This window comes from Carcharodon carcharias, chromosome 17 (genome assembly GCF_017639515.1).
Source record: "Carcharodon carcharias isolate sCarCar2 chromosome 17, sCarCar2.pri, whole genome shotgun sequence".
Taxonomy (NCBI): Eukaryota; Metazoa; Chordata; class Chondrichthyes; order Lamniformes; family Lamnidae; genus Carcharodon; species Carcharodon carcharias.
The window spans coordinates 83,293,443-83,311,100 of record NC_054483.1 but is presented as its reverse complement, the minus strand read 5'-3'; the positions used below and the strand labels follow the sequence as shown (position 1 = coordinate 83,311,100).

General features: G+C 37.3%; 1 protein-coding gene across 1 annotated transcript in view; it reads right to left on the bottom strand.

Moving 5' to 3' along the window:
• Positions 1 to 17,658, bottom strand: part of dock1 (dedicator of cytokinesis 1) — a 693,250-nt gene that overhangs the window by 566,409 nt on the left and 109,183 nt on the right. The window contains exon 8 of the mRNA XM_041210280.1: positions 9,506 to 9,663. Coding sequence (XP_041066214.1) covers positions 9,506 to 9,663 — 158 coding nt within the window. The remainder of the gene's footprint in view (positions 1 to 9,505; positions 9,664 to 17,658) is intronic.

Here is a 17,658-nt window from a genome sequence, read left to right as displayed (position 1 = left end):
CTAATTTGTAAATTTGATACTCCAAACACACTTGCACTCATCCTCACTACTCCTTCTATTCATTAGTACATTACACTGCGAATGAAAATATTTATTTTTATGTAGACTTTAGCAATATAAATCATTATGACATCAGGCTAACATTCTGCTAAAATGAAATGTGGAATTCCAAACCATATGCAAAATATACTCTCTCAAGTTTGAGACAGTAGGCATGCATACAGAAATACACATTTAAAATGCGCTCTTCATTGTCACACCCAGAATGCATACCACTTTAGAAACCAATGGCAGGAAGCAAAATAGTGCCAAATACCATGGATGAGAAGAATCATGAATTTATACGATAAACAAGTTAGTGATCAAGTATTTTGCAATATTACAAGACCTAGTAACAGGCCATTCAGTCCAACAGTTCCATGTCGATATTTAGGCTCCACAAGAGACTCCTTTATCTTACCTCATCAACATGCCTTTCTACCTATTCCTTTCTTCCTAGTGCTTATCTCTAACTTCCCCCAAAAGGCATTTTTGCTAATCACCTTAACTACTCTTTGTGGTAGTGAGTTTCACACTCCGGCCACACGCTGGATGAAGAGATTTCTCCTCAATTCCATATTGGGTTTATTAGTAACTATCTTATATTTATGCTCCATAGCTTTGGTTTTGCATGCAAGTGGAGATATCATCTCTAAGCCTACTCTCTCAAGCCCTTCAATAATCTTAAGGAACTCTATTAAGTCTCCTTTCAAGCTCCACGGCCTGTTCAACTTTCATGATAGTTGTTACCAATCAGTTCTGGTATAATTCCAGTAAATCTTTTTTGCATCTTCTCCAGTATCTATATATCCTTATGATACAACAACCAAAGCTGTTCACAGTACTCCTAGTGTGACTTAATTAAAGTTTTATACAAGTTTAACATAATTTCTGCTATTCAATTTTATCCCACTAAAAATGAATCCCAGTGCTCTGTTTGGTTTTTTTATGGTCTTAGTAACCTGCACCACCACTTCCTGTGATTTGTGTAGCTGTACCCCGAGATCGCTCTGTTTCTTCAGCACATTTTCCAAGATGCGTAACCTCCAACATCTTTCCTACCAAAATGTACCAACTCACATTTACCAATATTGAAGTTGTTGCCAATGGCACACTTATTCTGCAAGTGACTTCCTGAATTTTGTCCTAGCCCTTCTCTGTATTAATTACCCTCCAGTTTTGTCATCTGCATATTTTGAAATTATACTGCCAATGCTCGAGTCAATGTAAATGGTGCACAACTATGATCCCAGCACCAATTCTGCAACTACCTTTTATCTCTACTCTGTTTTCTGTTTTTTGGCCAGCTTGCGATCCATTTTGCTATGTTCTGATCTCAGTCATGAGTTTACTAGGTAAGACCTTACCAAAATGCTTTTAGCAATGCAAATATATTACGTCTACTAGAATACCCTTATCTACACTTTCTGTTTAAAAGAATCAGAGGTGATCTCATTGAAACATACAAGATTCTGAACAGAACCTGACAGAGTAGACACCTAGAGGTTATTTTCGCTGGCAAGAAAATCTAGGACACTAGGGCAATGTCTCAGGATAAGGAGCCGATAATTTAGAACTATGAGGAGGATAAATTTCTTCATTCAAAGGGTTGTGCATTTTCAGATTCCTCTACATCAACACTTTGTGGATGCTCTATTGTTAAATACATTCAAGGCTGAGATGGACAGACTTTTGGTCACCAAGAGAATCGAGAGATATAGGGAGCAGTCAGGAAAATGGAGTTGAGGCAGAAGATCAGCCATGATCGTAATGAATAGCAGAGTAGGTTCAAGAAGTTATATGGTCTACCCCTGCTCCTATTTTTTATGTTCTTATATTTTCAAAGAATTAAATAAAGATTGGTCAACAAAATGACTTTCCTTTTTGAAATCTGTACTGGCTACTCTTTATTATGTTTTCAGTTTCTAAATGTTTTTCCATTACATCTTTGAGCAAGGGTGTCATTAACTTTCCTAGTACCTACACGAAGCTAACTGGTCTAAAGTTCCCTTCACTTGTTCTAGCTCCCTTTTTATACACAAGAATCATAATAGCTGTCTGCCAGTCCTCTGGCATTATTTCTTTCTCAAATGAATTTTTATGTATTTGTCATTGTGTCTCCACTATCTCTTTTTCCAACTTCTTTTAATATATGCAGATCCAATCCATCCAGGCCAGAGGTTTTATTAGTTTTCCAATTATCGCACCACCCAAACTTTATCTTAAATATCTCGGTGTCTTTTTTGACCTCTTCTTCTAATATCATGTACACCACGCTAATCTCACTAGTAAATACTGAGGCAAAGTAATTATTATACTTTTGTAATATCACTGTCAGTACCTGTGAGGTTATCATATACATCCTTTAGTGGCTCTATCCTGTTTCTTCTGTTATTTGTGTCTGTAGAATACTGTTTATTCTTATATTCCTTCATGACTTAGTTTGTCTTCCTAACTATTTTTTAGACTTCTTTCCTAAGCATTTTGTATTGCTTTTGTATCCTCTCCTTTATTGTCCAAGTTCTTAGCATATGCATTTTTTCTTCAGTTTCTGTGTTGCCCTTATTTATTTATCCATGATATGTCATCACTGGCTAGCATGTTCTTGGGTTTCAGTAGGATATATTATTCCTGGACTCTATTAATCACTATTGTAAATATTTCCCACTGCTATTCTATTTCTTTGCTTGTCAGAAAATGTTCCAGTTTACTTTCTCTAGATCTATTCTTATCTCTGAAGATCAGCTTTTTCTTATTTAGTAGTGACAGGTTCTTGCTTGAATATAAACATCTATTCCTGGCTGTCAAGAAAACAAGAAATTGTAAGATTTTCCTTCTGTTAATAACCCTGTCATATTTCTTATGTACTCGAGGACAGGCTGTTGGGAGTTTGTAAATATGGTAATTGGAGTAAGAGCCAGAGTGACTGCAAGAATCTAAAACCAACAGTAAGAAGCAGTTTTGATATGTTAACGAACCAAGAGGAACTTCAATCAGAGTTCTACATAAGGCAATAATAGGAGTGGTTTCAAATTGAGTTATTTTAATTCAAAGGGTGATATATGCAGTTTGTAAAAAGGTGTAAGGTAAAGGTAGGGTAAAAGCAAAATACTGCGGATGCTGGAAATCCAGAACAAAAACAAAAATACCTGGAAAAACTCAGCAGGTCTGACAGCATCAGTGGAGAGGGATACAGTTGACGTTTCTGATGCTGTCAGACCTGCTGAATTTTCCAGGTATTATTGTTTTTGTTAAAGGTAAGGTAAGTTTGTTTTTAATAAATCTAAGAGCTATAGTAAAGAAATAAGTTTAATCAATTCTGGGAAGAAAGCATTTCTTTAGAGACTGGTTGAGACAATAGAGAGATCAAAGGGAAGGAACGCATTTAAGAAAATACTGAAGCCTAGGTGGGGTAGCTGCTCAGATCTCCCAGAAGACAGCAGGACAGCTGTTTAGATCTCCCAAAAGACAACAGTTATAGCTGATCAGAACTCTAGAAGACAGTGTGAACAAGGCCAGATGTCAGCCTGAGAGGACACCCCCAACAAAAAAAGGCACTGTGGTAAAAAATTACTGGAATTCTATAGATTTTGAACTCTATAGAGATAGTTGCTGAACAGAAAAGGGGACAGTTAAATCTGAGGGTAGTTAAGATCTTGTGGAACTGTTTTAAAGTAAGGTTTACTGTGAAGCCGCTTGTGTTCAAGTGTAATTGTGCATTTTTTTCTCTATTTTCTTTTAATAAACATTTACTTTACTTTCAAATCATCACAAGTAGTCGGGACCATCATTTCCTGATTTCAAAACCTCTCCTCATACCATACAAATTGCAAAAACCGGTTTGGAAGCTGTTTCAAGTTTCCTGCTGGGATTTGGGCAGCTCGGCATTTACCATCAGCTGTGACATAACATAGCCCACATTTCATTCTGGATCCCACTGGCTCCATTTAAAAGTCAAGTTTACCGTGCATTATGGCTGCAAAGCCGATGGATTATAAGAGTAGGGGTGTGTTGCTACAACTGTATGAGGTATTGGTGAGACCGCACCCAGAGCCCTGTGGACTGGTTTTGTCCCCTTACTTAAGGAGCAATATACATACATTGCAAGGAGTTCAGAGAAGACTCACTAGGCTGATTCCTGGGATGAAGGGGCTGTCTTATGAACAAAGGTTGAAAAGGTTGGACCTTTACTCATTGGATTTAGAAGAACAAGAGGTGATCTTATTGAAACGTATTATTTTCTCAGGGTAGATGCTTACCCTCGTGGGAGAATTTAGAACTAGGTGCCACAGTTTAGAAAGAAAGGGTCTCCCATTTAAGATGCAGATGAGAAAGTATTACTTCTCTCGTTGGGTCATGAGTCTTTGGAATTCTCTTCCACAGAGAGCAGCGGAGGCTGGGTCATTGAATATAATCGAGGCTGAGACAAGACATATTTTTGATCTACAAAGGAGTAAAGGGTTATGGCAGACAGGCAGGAAAGTGGAGTTAAGGCCAAAATCAGATTAGCCATGATCTGATTTAAAGGCGGAGCAGGGTCAATAGGTAGTTGTTGAGACAAAAGACCAATTTGCACGTCTCAGCCGTCAGCCAAAAATCCATCTCCTGTTGATTTATAGCTCAGAATGGGTTAATAGTTCTGAGATGGATGCAAGAGAAGAGTATTTCCTCTCCTGGAATACACAGGAAAAAATGGGTTAAAAAGCCAGCTGCAGACTAGTGTGTGTCAGCAAGGAGAAAAGCAGCTACCCCTGCAATTTGCAGGCAGAGTCTCTCCCCCTCTCTGTTGCTGGAGGCAAGGCTCAGCAGAATCCACAAGAAAAATGAAATAGGACAGCCTTTTTAGCTACCTTCCGGAACTAACCGTGAATCTGCCAAGGTCAGCCCTAGCAGAATCATCCAACTTAACAGCTGCAACATACCGACATCTTCGCCTCAAGGACAATCAAAGGGCATAGAAACATAGAAAATAGGAGGAGGAGGTCATTCAGCCCTTCCAGCCTGCTACACCATTCAATATGATCATGGCTGATCCACTATCTCAGCTCTGTTGTCACAAAAGTATAATACTCTTCATAATATTTATCTGGTTTATTGTAAAGTAGCTTTATTGGTGGGGGGGGGTTGTGTTTTCTTCTGTGTGTATGTGCGTGTGTGCCAAGCAAACTGCAAGCTGAAGTTATCAGAAGGTGTAAGGTGTAGAAGTATCTTTGAAATGCTAAGTACGTAAACATGGTTGGGGTCTTAGCATGTAAGGTGTGAAAAGAATTTGCATTTTTAGATAGGTGAAGGGAATTTTGAATTTCAATGCAGTTAATGAGAATATTGGCAACATGAAAAGATTTATATTGTGAGAAAGGTAAAGTTCCAAAGACATATGGAAACAATAGAATTTACATATTAAGAGGAGAAAAACATATATGAAGGAGAATGAGGCTGTATGTAAGGAGAAAGCATCGTGAGATCTAAGAGAGGTGTGTGAAATAGCCTTAATGAAGCCGCCAGTATTTGTGCATAAGCCTGCTGTCTACAGAAACCGAAGCTGGAGAAAGTCATTTGAATTCCAAAGTGCAGGGTATCGTGTTAATTTTCTGGATCTGTTCAAATTCTAAAAAATCCATATTTGGGCTGTTGCCTTAAACAGGGTGTAACTGGAAGTTAGGTAAATTAGGAATTTTAGGAGTTAGCATTGTAGTAATTTGTAAGTCTTTTATATGTGCTTGAAATCTTCTCTTTTGTTAACAAAAATTTTAATTTAGTTTTCTTTAAATATCTCAAAGTATTAGTGGACTTATTACTTCTGAATTCAGTGCACACATCTCAAATTAAATACAAATGGCAAAACCACTGTGATGGCGCGATCAAGTTTCCCTCAAGGATTTGATCCGCCTGGCTCACATCATCTGCCGGGTCATAACAGACTGTCAAGAAGATATAATAATTTTCTTAATGTTATTGGAATTTATGGTAAAGTACAGTAATAGTGGAATCTGTGTCTATATGTGTGCGTGTGTGTGTGTGTGCGCGCGTGCATGTATGTGTGTTTGGGGGGAGGCTTAATTGAATTAAAGGCAGCTGGTCTGAAGGATTTGATGTATCAGAAGATAAGCTAGGTTCAAAATTTTAAGTAGGTAAACGTGGGGGAAGTTTTAGAATGTAAGGTGTAATGGGAATATTTGCATTTTTAAATAAACCAGACTAGCATGAATTCAGAAGGAGGAATGAAATGTTACACCTAGCTAGAAGTTAAGAAACAGTGTGCTTATTTTTCCCCAAAGATTACTGGTAAAATCGGTACCACGAAAGGTTTTGTTATTAGAGAGGTAAAGTCCAAAGACATAGTGAAACAATGGGAATTTGCATTCGAGTGGGAAAATATGTATAAAGGAGTGAAGGTTATATGTCAGGGAAGGCATTCTACGATTTAACACAAGTGTGAAAAGCCGCTAGCCTCTAAGCCTCAAGCTGCTGTCTACAAGGAACTGAAGCTGGGAAGAGCTCTTTGAATCTGACTATTCAGGGTATTGTGGGTTACTTTGCCTGGGTCTTTAAAAGCTATGTTGCCTTAACAGAGATGTAACTGGGGTTTAGGTTAATTAGGGGATTTAGAAGTGATCACAGCAGTAATTTGTAGATTTATTTATCTGCTTAAAATCATTTCTTCTATTAATAAAGGTTTAATTTAGTTTTGTAAGAAACTTATGAGACTTGGTGGCCTTTTTACTGAATTCAAAGCCCACATCTTGAAATAAGAACAAATTGCAAATAATTGTGGCAGCTGCTTCAAGTTTCCCTCTGGGATTTGGACACCTTGGCATTTACCATCCGCCTGAAATAACACAGCCATACTCCCATGCTCTCCCCTTACCCCTTGACACCTTTAGAGTCGAGAAATCTATTTCCTTCTTGAATATATTCAGTGACTTGGCCTCCACAGCCATGGGGATTTATCGGCTTTCAGTCCCATTAATTTCTCCAGCACTATTGTTTTAGTAATACTAATTTCCTTCAATTCTTCCTTCTCGCTAGACCCTTGGTTCCCCAGTATTTCCGGGAAGTTATTTCTGTCTTCCGACGTAAAGACAGATCTAAAGTAGTTGTTTAATTGCTTAGCCATTTCCTTGTTCTCTATTATAAATTCTCCCGTTTCAGACTGTAAGGGACTTACATTTGTCTTCACTAATCTTTTCCTTTATACTTATAAAAGCTTTTACAGTCCGCTTTTATGTTTCTTGCACGTTTACCCTTGTACTTTATTTTTCCTCTCTTAATCAATCTCTTGGTCCTCCTTTTGCTGAATTCTAAACTGCTCCCAATCCTCAGGTTTGCTGCTTTTTCTAGCAAATTTATATGAATTCTCTTTGGGTCTAATACCATCCTTAATTTCTTTTGTTAGCCATGGTTGGGCCTCTTTTCCTGTTGTGTTTTTTAACCAGAAAGCAACGCTTAACTATTGCAAAGCAGACATTAGTTCCTTAAATATTAGCCATTGTCTATCCACCATCATGCCTTTTAATGAAGTTCCCCAATCTATCTTAGCCAACTCACACCTCATACCTTCGTAGCTTCTTTTGTTAAGATTCAGGACCCTAGTTTCAGATCGAACTACTTCACTTTCCATCCTAATAAAAAATTCTATCAAGAGATGGTCACTGTTTCCCAAAGGACCCGGCACAACAAAATTATTAATTAAATCCTTCTCATTGCACAATACCAAATCTAGGATAGCCTGTTCCCTAGTCAGTTCCTCAACATACTGGTCTAAGAAACCATCTCATACAAACTCCAGGAATTCATCTGTTACAGTATTATTGCTAATCTAGTTTGCCCAGTCTATATGTAGATTAAAGTCACCCATGGTTACTGCAGCACCCTTGTTACGTGCATCTCTAATTTCCTGTTTAACACCATCTCCTAACTTATCACTACTGTTTGGAGGCTTATGGACAACTCCCACGAATATTTTCCACCCTTTGTTGCTTCTTAGCTCCAGCAAGACTGTTTCTACATCTAGATTTTGAGCCAATATCCTCCCTCACTTTTGCACTGGTTTTATCCCTAACTAACAATGCCATGCCACCTCCTTTTCCTTTGTGCCTGCCCATCCTAAACATCGAGTACCCTTTGATATTCAGTTCCCAGCCTTGATCACTCTGCAGCCATGTCTCCGCAATCACATCATATCGTACCTGTTTGCATCAATTTGCACTATTAGCACATTTACCTTATTGCAAATGTTCTGTGCATTCAAATACAGTGCCTTTAGACTTGTCTTTTTAACATTTTTACACATCTCATTTGTACTATGGCCCTATTTGCTGCTATCCCTCATTTCCTCTGCCTTGCACTTTTGCTCGCTTCTCCTCTGTCTTTTATTCCTATCTTTGTTTCCCTCTCTTGTGTCTCCCCGCTCAGGTTCCCATCTCCCTACCAATCTAGTTTAAACCACCCCTCCCACCAACAGTTCTAACGAATACCCCTGCGAGGATATTGGTCTCGGTCCTGCTGGGGTGCAACCCGTCCAGCTTGTACAGGTCCCAGTTTCCCCAGAATCAGTTCCAATGCCTCAGCAATCTAAGTCCCTTCCTCCCTCCTACACCATCTCTCCAGCCACGCATTCATCTGGTCTATTCTCATATTCCTAATTTCACTAGCACATGGCACTGGGAATAATCCTGAGATTACTATCTTTAAGGTCCTGCTTTTTAATTAATTTCGTAGCTCCCAATATTCTGCTTGCAGGACCTCATTCTTCTTTTTACCTATGTCGTTGGTACTGATATGGACTACGAAACATAGGAAAAACAATATAGAACCATACATGCTCAGCCATGATAAAATAGAAAGGCAGAACAGGGTTCAGAAACTGAATAGTCTGTTCTTGTTCTGCATCTTAAAGCAAGTTCAATCTCTTAATGCCAAACTGAAATTATCTAAAACAGAAAAAGCAGAATAGATTTCAACTAACATTTCAGGGTAAAGGTGTACAGCTGAATATGTTCCAATAAGGATGTATGAAATCCAGGCGATTTATGTTTTATTTTTCAGATTACACAACAGCTTTCTAGCTGCAAACACATTAAAAGCAGTTGCAAAACAACAGTAAGAATAATGAACACAATAGTCCACTGACATCTAATTTTGAAAGGAAAAAATAGAAAGATGCTATACATTGATTCAGGCTGATTATTTTCCAAAGGAGTGAACATATTGTAACTTTCAGTATCTTTTCCTGGGCTTTAAATATGTCCATTGCTATACTACATTTAAATATATAAAAGTTTGCTAATCTCATATAAATATCAAAGAGACAGTCTTTTATACTGATGGCCTTGCTGTGGAATGCATTAATTATACAGATACTCCTTGCTGAGTGATTTTGATTAGGAAACAGATAAATAGATAACTTAAAAGTTATCCAAAATGCCATAAAGTTACCTAAGCCAAAATTAGGCTGAACACCAACCTGATAAATTTAGACATAATAGGGTCATATAAAGACATCAAGACTTCGGCGTCTTCTCCTATTTTGCAGACAACATTCTTCAGAGTTACAAAGAGACTGAAAGAAGGTGTGGCAGCAAACTTTGCTTGTCTGTTTATGTCAATGTTATGCTTCTGAGACTGTAAGACAGACAAGAAAAAGTTATTTTAGAGGCTTCAAAACTTATCATCTCCTAACAATTCAGTATTTCATCCATACATTCCACTTAATTAGCAGAAGCATATACTCTGAGAAAAACTGTTTCCCATGCATACAAATACCACTTAAAAAGTTGTCTCTGGAGAATTACCACATGATGTGAAGACCTATTTAACCATTCTACAGTTTATTTACTTCCACCATTTTAGGGCCGTAAAGAATCTCAATCATTTCCTGGAGCTAATTAAATGCTCAAATTGGAAGTTACATTTTTATCACCACATTCTCCTTTTTCTGCATGAATGCAAAAAAAATCTAAGGTTGCAAAGTCCCAAATCATATTAGCTTAAAACAATCTTGAAAGTTTTAAGTATTCAGATTTATAAAGGATTTTTTTTCTTTCATGGAATCAGGGCATTACTGGCAAGACTGCTCCATTAAAACATCTCTTCTCCAAGGTATTACAGCCCTGGTCCTATTTGCCAGTATATTTACAATCGTGATGACCATGTTGTTGTGTTTGAAAATCAAGTTAGAGTTTATTTTGGCATATAAATTTAGTAGTAAAAATACATACTCAACTTACAAAAGCATTTTGATTACAGCTTTAATTCTAAATAAAATTTTAAAAATCATGCAACTGCAGCCATGTAGGAATTCCTACATAATTTAACATGTAAATCGGCAAACAGTATAATGTTTGGGGTGAATAAGGTTGCTTGTAACTAAAGTTGTGAATAACAGTAATAACTACATCAACAGTAACAACAGCTTTTATTTATGAACTTTTGGCAATCTCACAGGAGACAGATTGTTTCTATCGGCAAAACCTGCCTAACTTCTACTGCCACAGCAAACTGCAGTCCTGCTCCAAGCAGAATACCAAATTCCACAATGCAGTTAGAGACATGATTTGGATAAAATAATAACATGGGAAGGAGAAAATGTCTTTGCAATTGGGAAAAGTTTTAATTCCACGCAAGCCCTCATGGTGGCAGATCTAATGCCAATAACCCATCTTGGAATATTTCCTCAATACACTATACATAATGAAATTATAAATCTATTAATAATGAACAGGTTTAAAATTTCTCTGTACATAAACAAAATAAGTTAAGCTACAACTTGGGTTTTAAAAAATACTAATCACATTTAAAGCTAAATTCCCCTCTTGCTGTTTGTGTTCAAGCCTTCTTTCAGGCATCATACCCAAAAAGGGACTCCGTAAATGGTCGCCGAGGCACTCAAAAGTGCTAAAAAAAAAGTCTATTTCTCACCTAATGTGGAGTCAACTAATCTTCATTTGATCCCACTCTTAGTTAGCAAGGGTACAATCAGGAGCATATGTGTCATGTATAACATCCTCAGGCTGCAATCATAATTCCAGAAGCATCAATCTTAAATTATTTTGAGTTGTTTGTAATTTGTTCATTAATATATACTGCATAGTCTGCATATACTACCCTTGGAGCACTTACAACTTGGGGTGCGGGAAACAAAACAATGCTTACAAATGCCATCAATTTTTTTAAGCTGGTTAAGCCAGTTACTTTACAGGATATCCACTTCAATAACCAAAATTATACATTAATTAGGTTTAAAGCTTACTAGATCTGTCAAATTGACCATAGTCAAAAGATGGGAACTGATTAAGCATTATCATAAATATGCACATTTGATCTTGTCACATAAGTCATCATCTACAGCAGACTGTGTTATGGGAACAATCACCAAAACAGCCAAAAACCTCAGCTTGCAGTTTATTAATTAGGCAACTATTAGTTGAAAACAAACTGAATGAATAGGGGTTACTTCTGAGTGTGTCAATACACTCTAACAGAATATTTAACAAGAGATCCTAGCAATTTACTGTTAGATAAGCTGCAAACGTTAAACCATTTCAGAAATCAATAGAACATTGAATTGTTAAATTAATCAGTTCACACAACCCTGAAGCCAAGTTTTAAGGCAGTTACAATTAAAATTAATGTACTTGCTCAACAATTTTGATTGCTGCTACTACGATCAGATTTTACAACTATACAAATAAAACCTGCAATTACGCTTTAGTAATAATGGTACAACCTAAAGGCAAAGAGCGCAAGATTTCTAATGGTTGCTATTTTTAGCAACAACATAAAGGTTTGTACAATTGTATAATTTGGCTATAATTTAGCAAAAGTATTCCTCCATTGTTTCACTTTTTACAGACTGACCAGGTCTCAGTAAACAACATTGGAAGAAATATCCAATATGGCTGTTTTCTTTGAAGGGGATCAAAACTGAAAAAAAGGAAGCTTCTGGTTTTGCAATTTTCAAAACTATTTTTGTCCAAATAGAAATAATATAAAATCTTTTTACGGATTAAAATGCATCACTTGACAAGACTTGCATATAAATGAATTCAATAAAACTTGCTATTTCATAAAATCTCAACCATTCTGAATACATATATTGCTCGGTTTTAACAACAGATTGTAAATATATTGGCTGGGATAGGTAAGTAACTACAAATTTCAAAACCAGTGGAACAGGCCTGAGCTGTGGCAAATGCTTGCAAAACATCTAAATCTACTATCTGCATGGGTCTAGTTCCTCGAGGCTGAAAGCTTTCTTCTCAAATTAAAGTTCTATTCAATCACTAGCATCATACATTTGTCATACAAATTACAAACAGTAACATCTTTATTGACTAAAATAACTTTGGTACAACAGGTGAGGTCTACAGGTCTTCTATTAAAAATGATGCTCCCTTGTTTGCCTACATAATCAGAACAAAGTTAACTTAAAATAATGAACCATTTGGGTTATCAGCAATCACTTGGTGACAACTGTTTATAAGAACATAATAGGAGCAGGAGTACATCATACAGCCCCTAGAATCTGCTCCACAATTCATAGATAACCTTACATTCAACCTTACATTCTTGAACTATCCCCCAATTTCCTTATACTTCTTGCAAATACTTAAGATACAAAATTTTGTATTTTAATCTATAGATGGCATTTCAGTAATCTATGCATTGTAGATAATCATCGATTGTGAGAAGTTAATTCCTTAGTGGATATTAAAATTAAAAATTAAGCAGCTCTGGCACAAATTTCACACCACTGAAGCTAGGTTGAAACTGATGCTCTATTTTGAATATCATTGGTCAAAGTGTTAACATCTTTTAAGGCTGTGAAACGATCAATAAGCTTCATGGTTACTTGTGCCATTTACATTAATGTAAAAGCAGAGCAGCAAGCACAATCGGCTGATGACTTCTTATTAACCTTTGGAAAATGGTATTGATTTTTCTTTGAGTCTTAACCTTGAATTTAAAATTACAAGTTTGACTCGATTCATATTGGCCGTTTCCAAATTCATTAAAGGTTTCTCTTATTACAGGAAAGCTGCCTCAGTGTAGGGTGGTGAGTTCGTTTGTCAATGTGCAGTGTTCTTTGGTGGTAGCATATTGGCTTCTAGACTCAATTTTCCAAGCCAATTCAAAGTACATTTAGAACTAATATCAGGAAACTCTTCTCAAATACATGGTAAATACATAGAATGGACTTCCAAGTAGAGTACTGGAGGAGGAATTCCAAATAATCTGTAACTACTTTTGGATTTTTCTGAACATTCAACCGCTCTGTTCTTCCTGCTTTGATCACATCTGCAATGCCAAGCAATTGGCTTAAAGTTTCTGAATCTAACTTGTTGTAAATTAGATATGGTAGTGATCCCAAAACTGATTACCGGGTACATAGTCATCACTTGCTCTCATTTCCTCCCCACCCTAATATGTCTCTGAGGTTTATCCTGAATCACCAAAGCTTCAAATCTAATTAATGGCATAATTTATTAAATTGCTTTCTGATACAACACACAAGATGTCTAATCACCTTCTACTTGTGATATCATATACTCAAGAAAAATCAAAAAAATTGGTTAGGAAGGCTTTTCCCTTTCTGAATCCAAGTTGGTTATTGCTTAGTCTGTTATGGTAATTAGTTTATTCCTGACATTCAACTTTTATTTTGCATTGTATTGAAGACTAATGGGGTCTGTAATGGATTAATGCAGTTTCATCAACTCTTCTTGAAAATGAGCAGCATACTATCTTAATGGAAGTATATTTGCTAGCTGAAGAACACTGCATAAAATATAAATTGGATATCTGTACTGACTAGTTGAAAAACAAATCTTTTGATTTTTGTAACAAAAAAAAAAAAAATCCTGTTCTAAATACTGCTAATGTTGCATAGTGGAGAGAGTGCTTTGTATATATTCTTCATGAAGAAAGAGTAACTTGCATTGTGCCACCTCATTTTAAGTTATATAAATTTACTTTAAAATAAAGCGAGTTTGGAGCAACTAAGCATGCAATTAATGTTCTTCATGAAGAAAGAACTCAGAGGTTATAAAAATCAACTACCAAACAGCCTCAAAATTCACAACCAAAACAGAGTGGAAACATCAATAGAAACCGAAGTGAGCTGTGTTCTTCGTGTAATGTAGTTTTTGAAGATTAACTGTGTGGCATAAAAAAATTATGCAGCTATGCCAAAGCTCACCTTACCAATCCATCTGAAAAATACTGTTAAATCTCAACAAGTTTTTAATCTTAGCACATCTGTTTGCAAAAAGAACTATGTTCTTGATGGGAGAAATTCACTTTGATAAATATTACCCATAATTTATAACCTTCACTTTGGGAATATCACCCATATGTTCAGTACTAAATTGAAATATAACCTAACACTTTGACAAGGTTGTTTGCCAACACAGTGCATTGGAGAGTCATTACCATGTCTCTGTAAAAACAACTCCCAATGGGTAGATGAATAGCACAGGATTGAGAGAAGTTGCTTAACTTTAAGAATCAGAATGGAAAGCAAATAAAACCTTGAATATAATTATTCGCCTCTTTTTAATTCCCCTCCCAAGAATTCTGAATTATTGCTGATGGAAAGATAAGTGGCAGGCCATTAAACAAAGAATATTGATTATCTTTTCTCTACCGGGGTGGGGGGTGGCGGCAGCAGCAGGGGGCTTTGAAAAATCAAGAGACAAACCTGGCCTCAGCTCCCTGTGTTAGTTAACTTTTGATAATGGTTTTAACATTTCATTTACAAAATGTTTGCCCAGACAAGAAGATAATTTTTCATTAGTTAACGCAAAAGATAATGCTCTCTATGCATCCACAAAGTAATGTTTCCATTCAATGGCAGGAAAGTGATTTGACAAAATACCTCTCAACCCCTTCAGGATAAAAGAGGCATTAATATTCTATTTTCCTCTACCTTACAATTAGATAATGACATTGGTACTCAGCCATTCTTCTATTCTCCCCTCCTGCAATCACCCCTTGGCCTTGATTATGAATGTGTGTCTGTCACAGGTAGCAACTCTAATTCAGTGTTGTCAATCACTCCCTTAAGCATACTTTTTTTTTAAATGTGCATAAGTGGATTAGTCTTGATTAAAAATTCCTAAAAAGCCAAGAAAAAGGGAAAATACCATATTTCCTGAGGCAGGAAATACCATATTAATTTGGTTGAGCCTGCTGCTGGAACTGATTCATTACGAATATTTAGAGGTAATCTGATGGAAGTCATTAAAATTATGACGGGATTCAGTAGGATTGTTTAGAGAAGATCAAAGCATCAGAAATTGACAGCCCAGGAGGTCATTTGACCAGTCTTGCCTGTGCTGGCTCAGTGAAAGTGTTATATTTAGTCCTGCATTCCAGCCTTTTTTTGTCTATTACAACAACTTATATTTATACCATGCCTTTAAGGTAATAAAATATCCCAAGGTGCTAAACAGGAGCATTAAAACAGAGTATGTCACTGAGCCACATTAAGGAAATAGGAGGTTGGATGACCAGAAGCTTGGTCAAAGAAGTGGGTTTTAAGTGTCTTAAGGGAGGAAAGCAAGGTGGAGAGGTGTAGGGAGGGCATTTCAAGATTTAGTGCATTGGTAACTGAAGGCACCAATGGTGGTGATTAAATTCAGGGGACCAGAATCAAAAGGAGCTCAGATATCTCAGGGGGTTGTAGGGCATGGAAGAAACTTACAAAGATAGGGAGGCAAGAGCATGGCCATTTGAAAACAACAATGAGAATTTTAGAATCAAGATGCTGCTTGACTGGGAGCCAAAGTAGATCATGAAGCACAGGGTTAAAAGGGGAACAGGAAGCAGAGTTTTAGATGACCTCAAGTTTCCATTGGGTAGGATGTGGGAAACCAGCCAAGACTGCATTGGAATAGTCAAGTCTGGAGGTAACAAAGACAAGGCTGAAGGGTTCAGCAGCAGCTGAGTTGAGACGGGCAAAGTCAAGCGATGTTTCAGAAGTGGAAATAGGCGGTATTAATGATGGCGCAAATGAGGTTGGAAGCTCACATGGGGTCAAATGTGAGACCAAGGTTAAGAAGAGGCTGGCTTATTCAGACGGTTACAAGGGAGAGTGATGGGTCGGTAGCTAGGGAACAGAGTTTGGAGCGGAGACCGAAAACAATGGCTTCAGTCTTCCCAGTGCTTAATTGGGGAACCTATTTGTCCATCCAGTACAGGTTGTCAGAAAAGCAGTCTGATAATTTAGCAAGAGTGCAGGAATCCAGGGAGGAGGCCACGCGGTAGAGCTGGGTGTCAGAGTACATGTGAAAACTAACGCTGTGCTTTTGGCTAATGTCACCAAGGGTCAGCCTGTAAACAAAAAATAGGAGGGGGCCAAGGATAGATGCTTGGAGGATACTGGAGATAAGGTTGCAGGAGCAGGAAGAGAAGCCGTTGCAAGTGATTCTCTGGCTGCAATTAAATAGGTTAGAATTGAACGAGCGTAGAGCTGTCCCAACAAAATGGAAACAACAAATGGGGAGGCATTGGAGAAGGATGCTGTGGTCAACCATATCAACGGCAGCAGACAGGACAAGGAAGGATAGTTTACCTTTGTCACAGTCACACAGAATGTCATTTGTGACTTTGATAAGAACTATTTGGATTCTGTAGCAAGAGCAGAAACCTGATTGGAAAGTTTCAAACACAGAGTTCCAGGAAAGATGGGAACAGATTTAAAAGGCAACAACACCAAGGAATTGAGAGGAAAATGCAGTTGGAAATGAGATAGTGGTTTACAAGGGCATAGCCCTGAAAAATTTCCCCCCAAACCTCTTTAATTATTGAAGAAATCAGCTTTCACTACCTTTTCATCTAGAGGATTGCAGACCTCGACAAGTCTAGAGTGAAATACTTTTGCCTCCTCTATATGGGGTAACATTTTGGCATGAATAGAAGATTGCCTAGCTAACAGGAAACAGAGAGTAAGCATAAATGGGTCATTTTCTAGTTGGTAAGATGGAACACAATGATCAGTGTTGGTGCCTTAACTTTTTACAATTTATATAAATGACTTGGATGAAGGGGCTGAAGGTCTGGTTGCTAAATTTGCTGATGATACAAAGGTATGTGGGAAAGTAAGTTGTGAAGAGGACATAAGGAGGCTACAAGGAGATAGATAGGTTAAGTGAGTGGGCAAAGACCTAGCAAATGGAGTATAATGTAGGTAAATGTGAAATTGTCAATTTTGGCAGGATGAATAAAGAAGTATATTCTCTCAATGGTGAGAGATTGCAGAGCTCAGAGATGCAGAGAGATTTGGGTGTCCTAGTCCATGAATTGCAAAAGACCTAGTATGCAGGTGCAGCGAGTAATTAGAAAAGCTAATAAAAATGTTAACGTTTATTGCAAGGAAAATAAAATATAAAAGTAGAGAGATTATGCTTCAGTTATACAGGGGAGACCACATCTAGAATACTGTGTACAGTACTGGTCTCCTTATTTAAGGAGGGATGTAAATGCGTTGGAAGCAGTTCAGAGAAGGTTTAGTAGACTAATACCTGGAATGGGAGGGCTGCCTTATGAGGAAAGTTTGGACAGGCTAGGCTTGTATCTACTGAGGTTTAGAAGAATAAGGCATCAGTGAAACACATA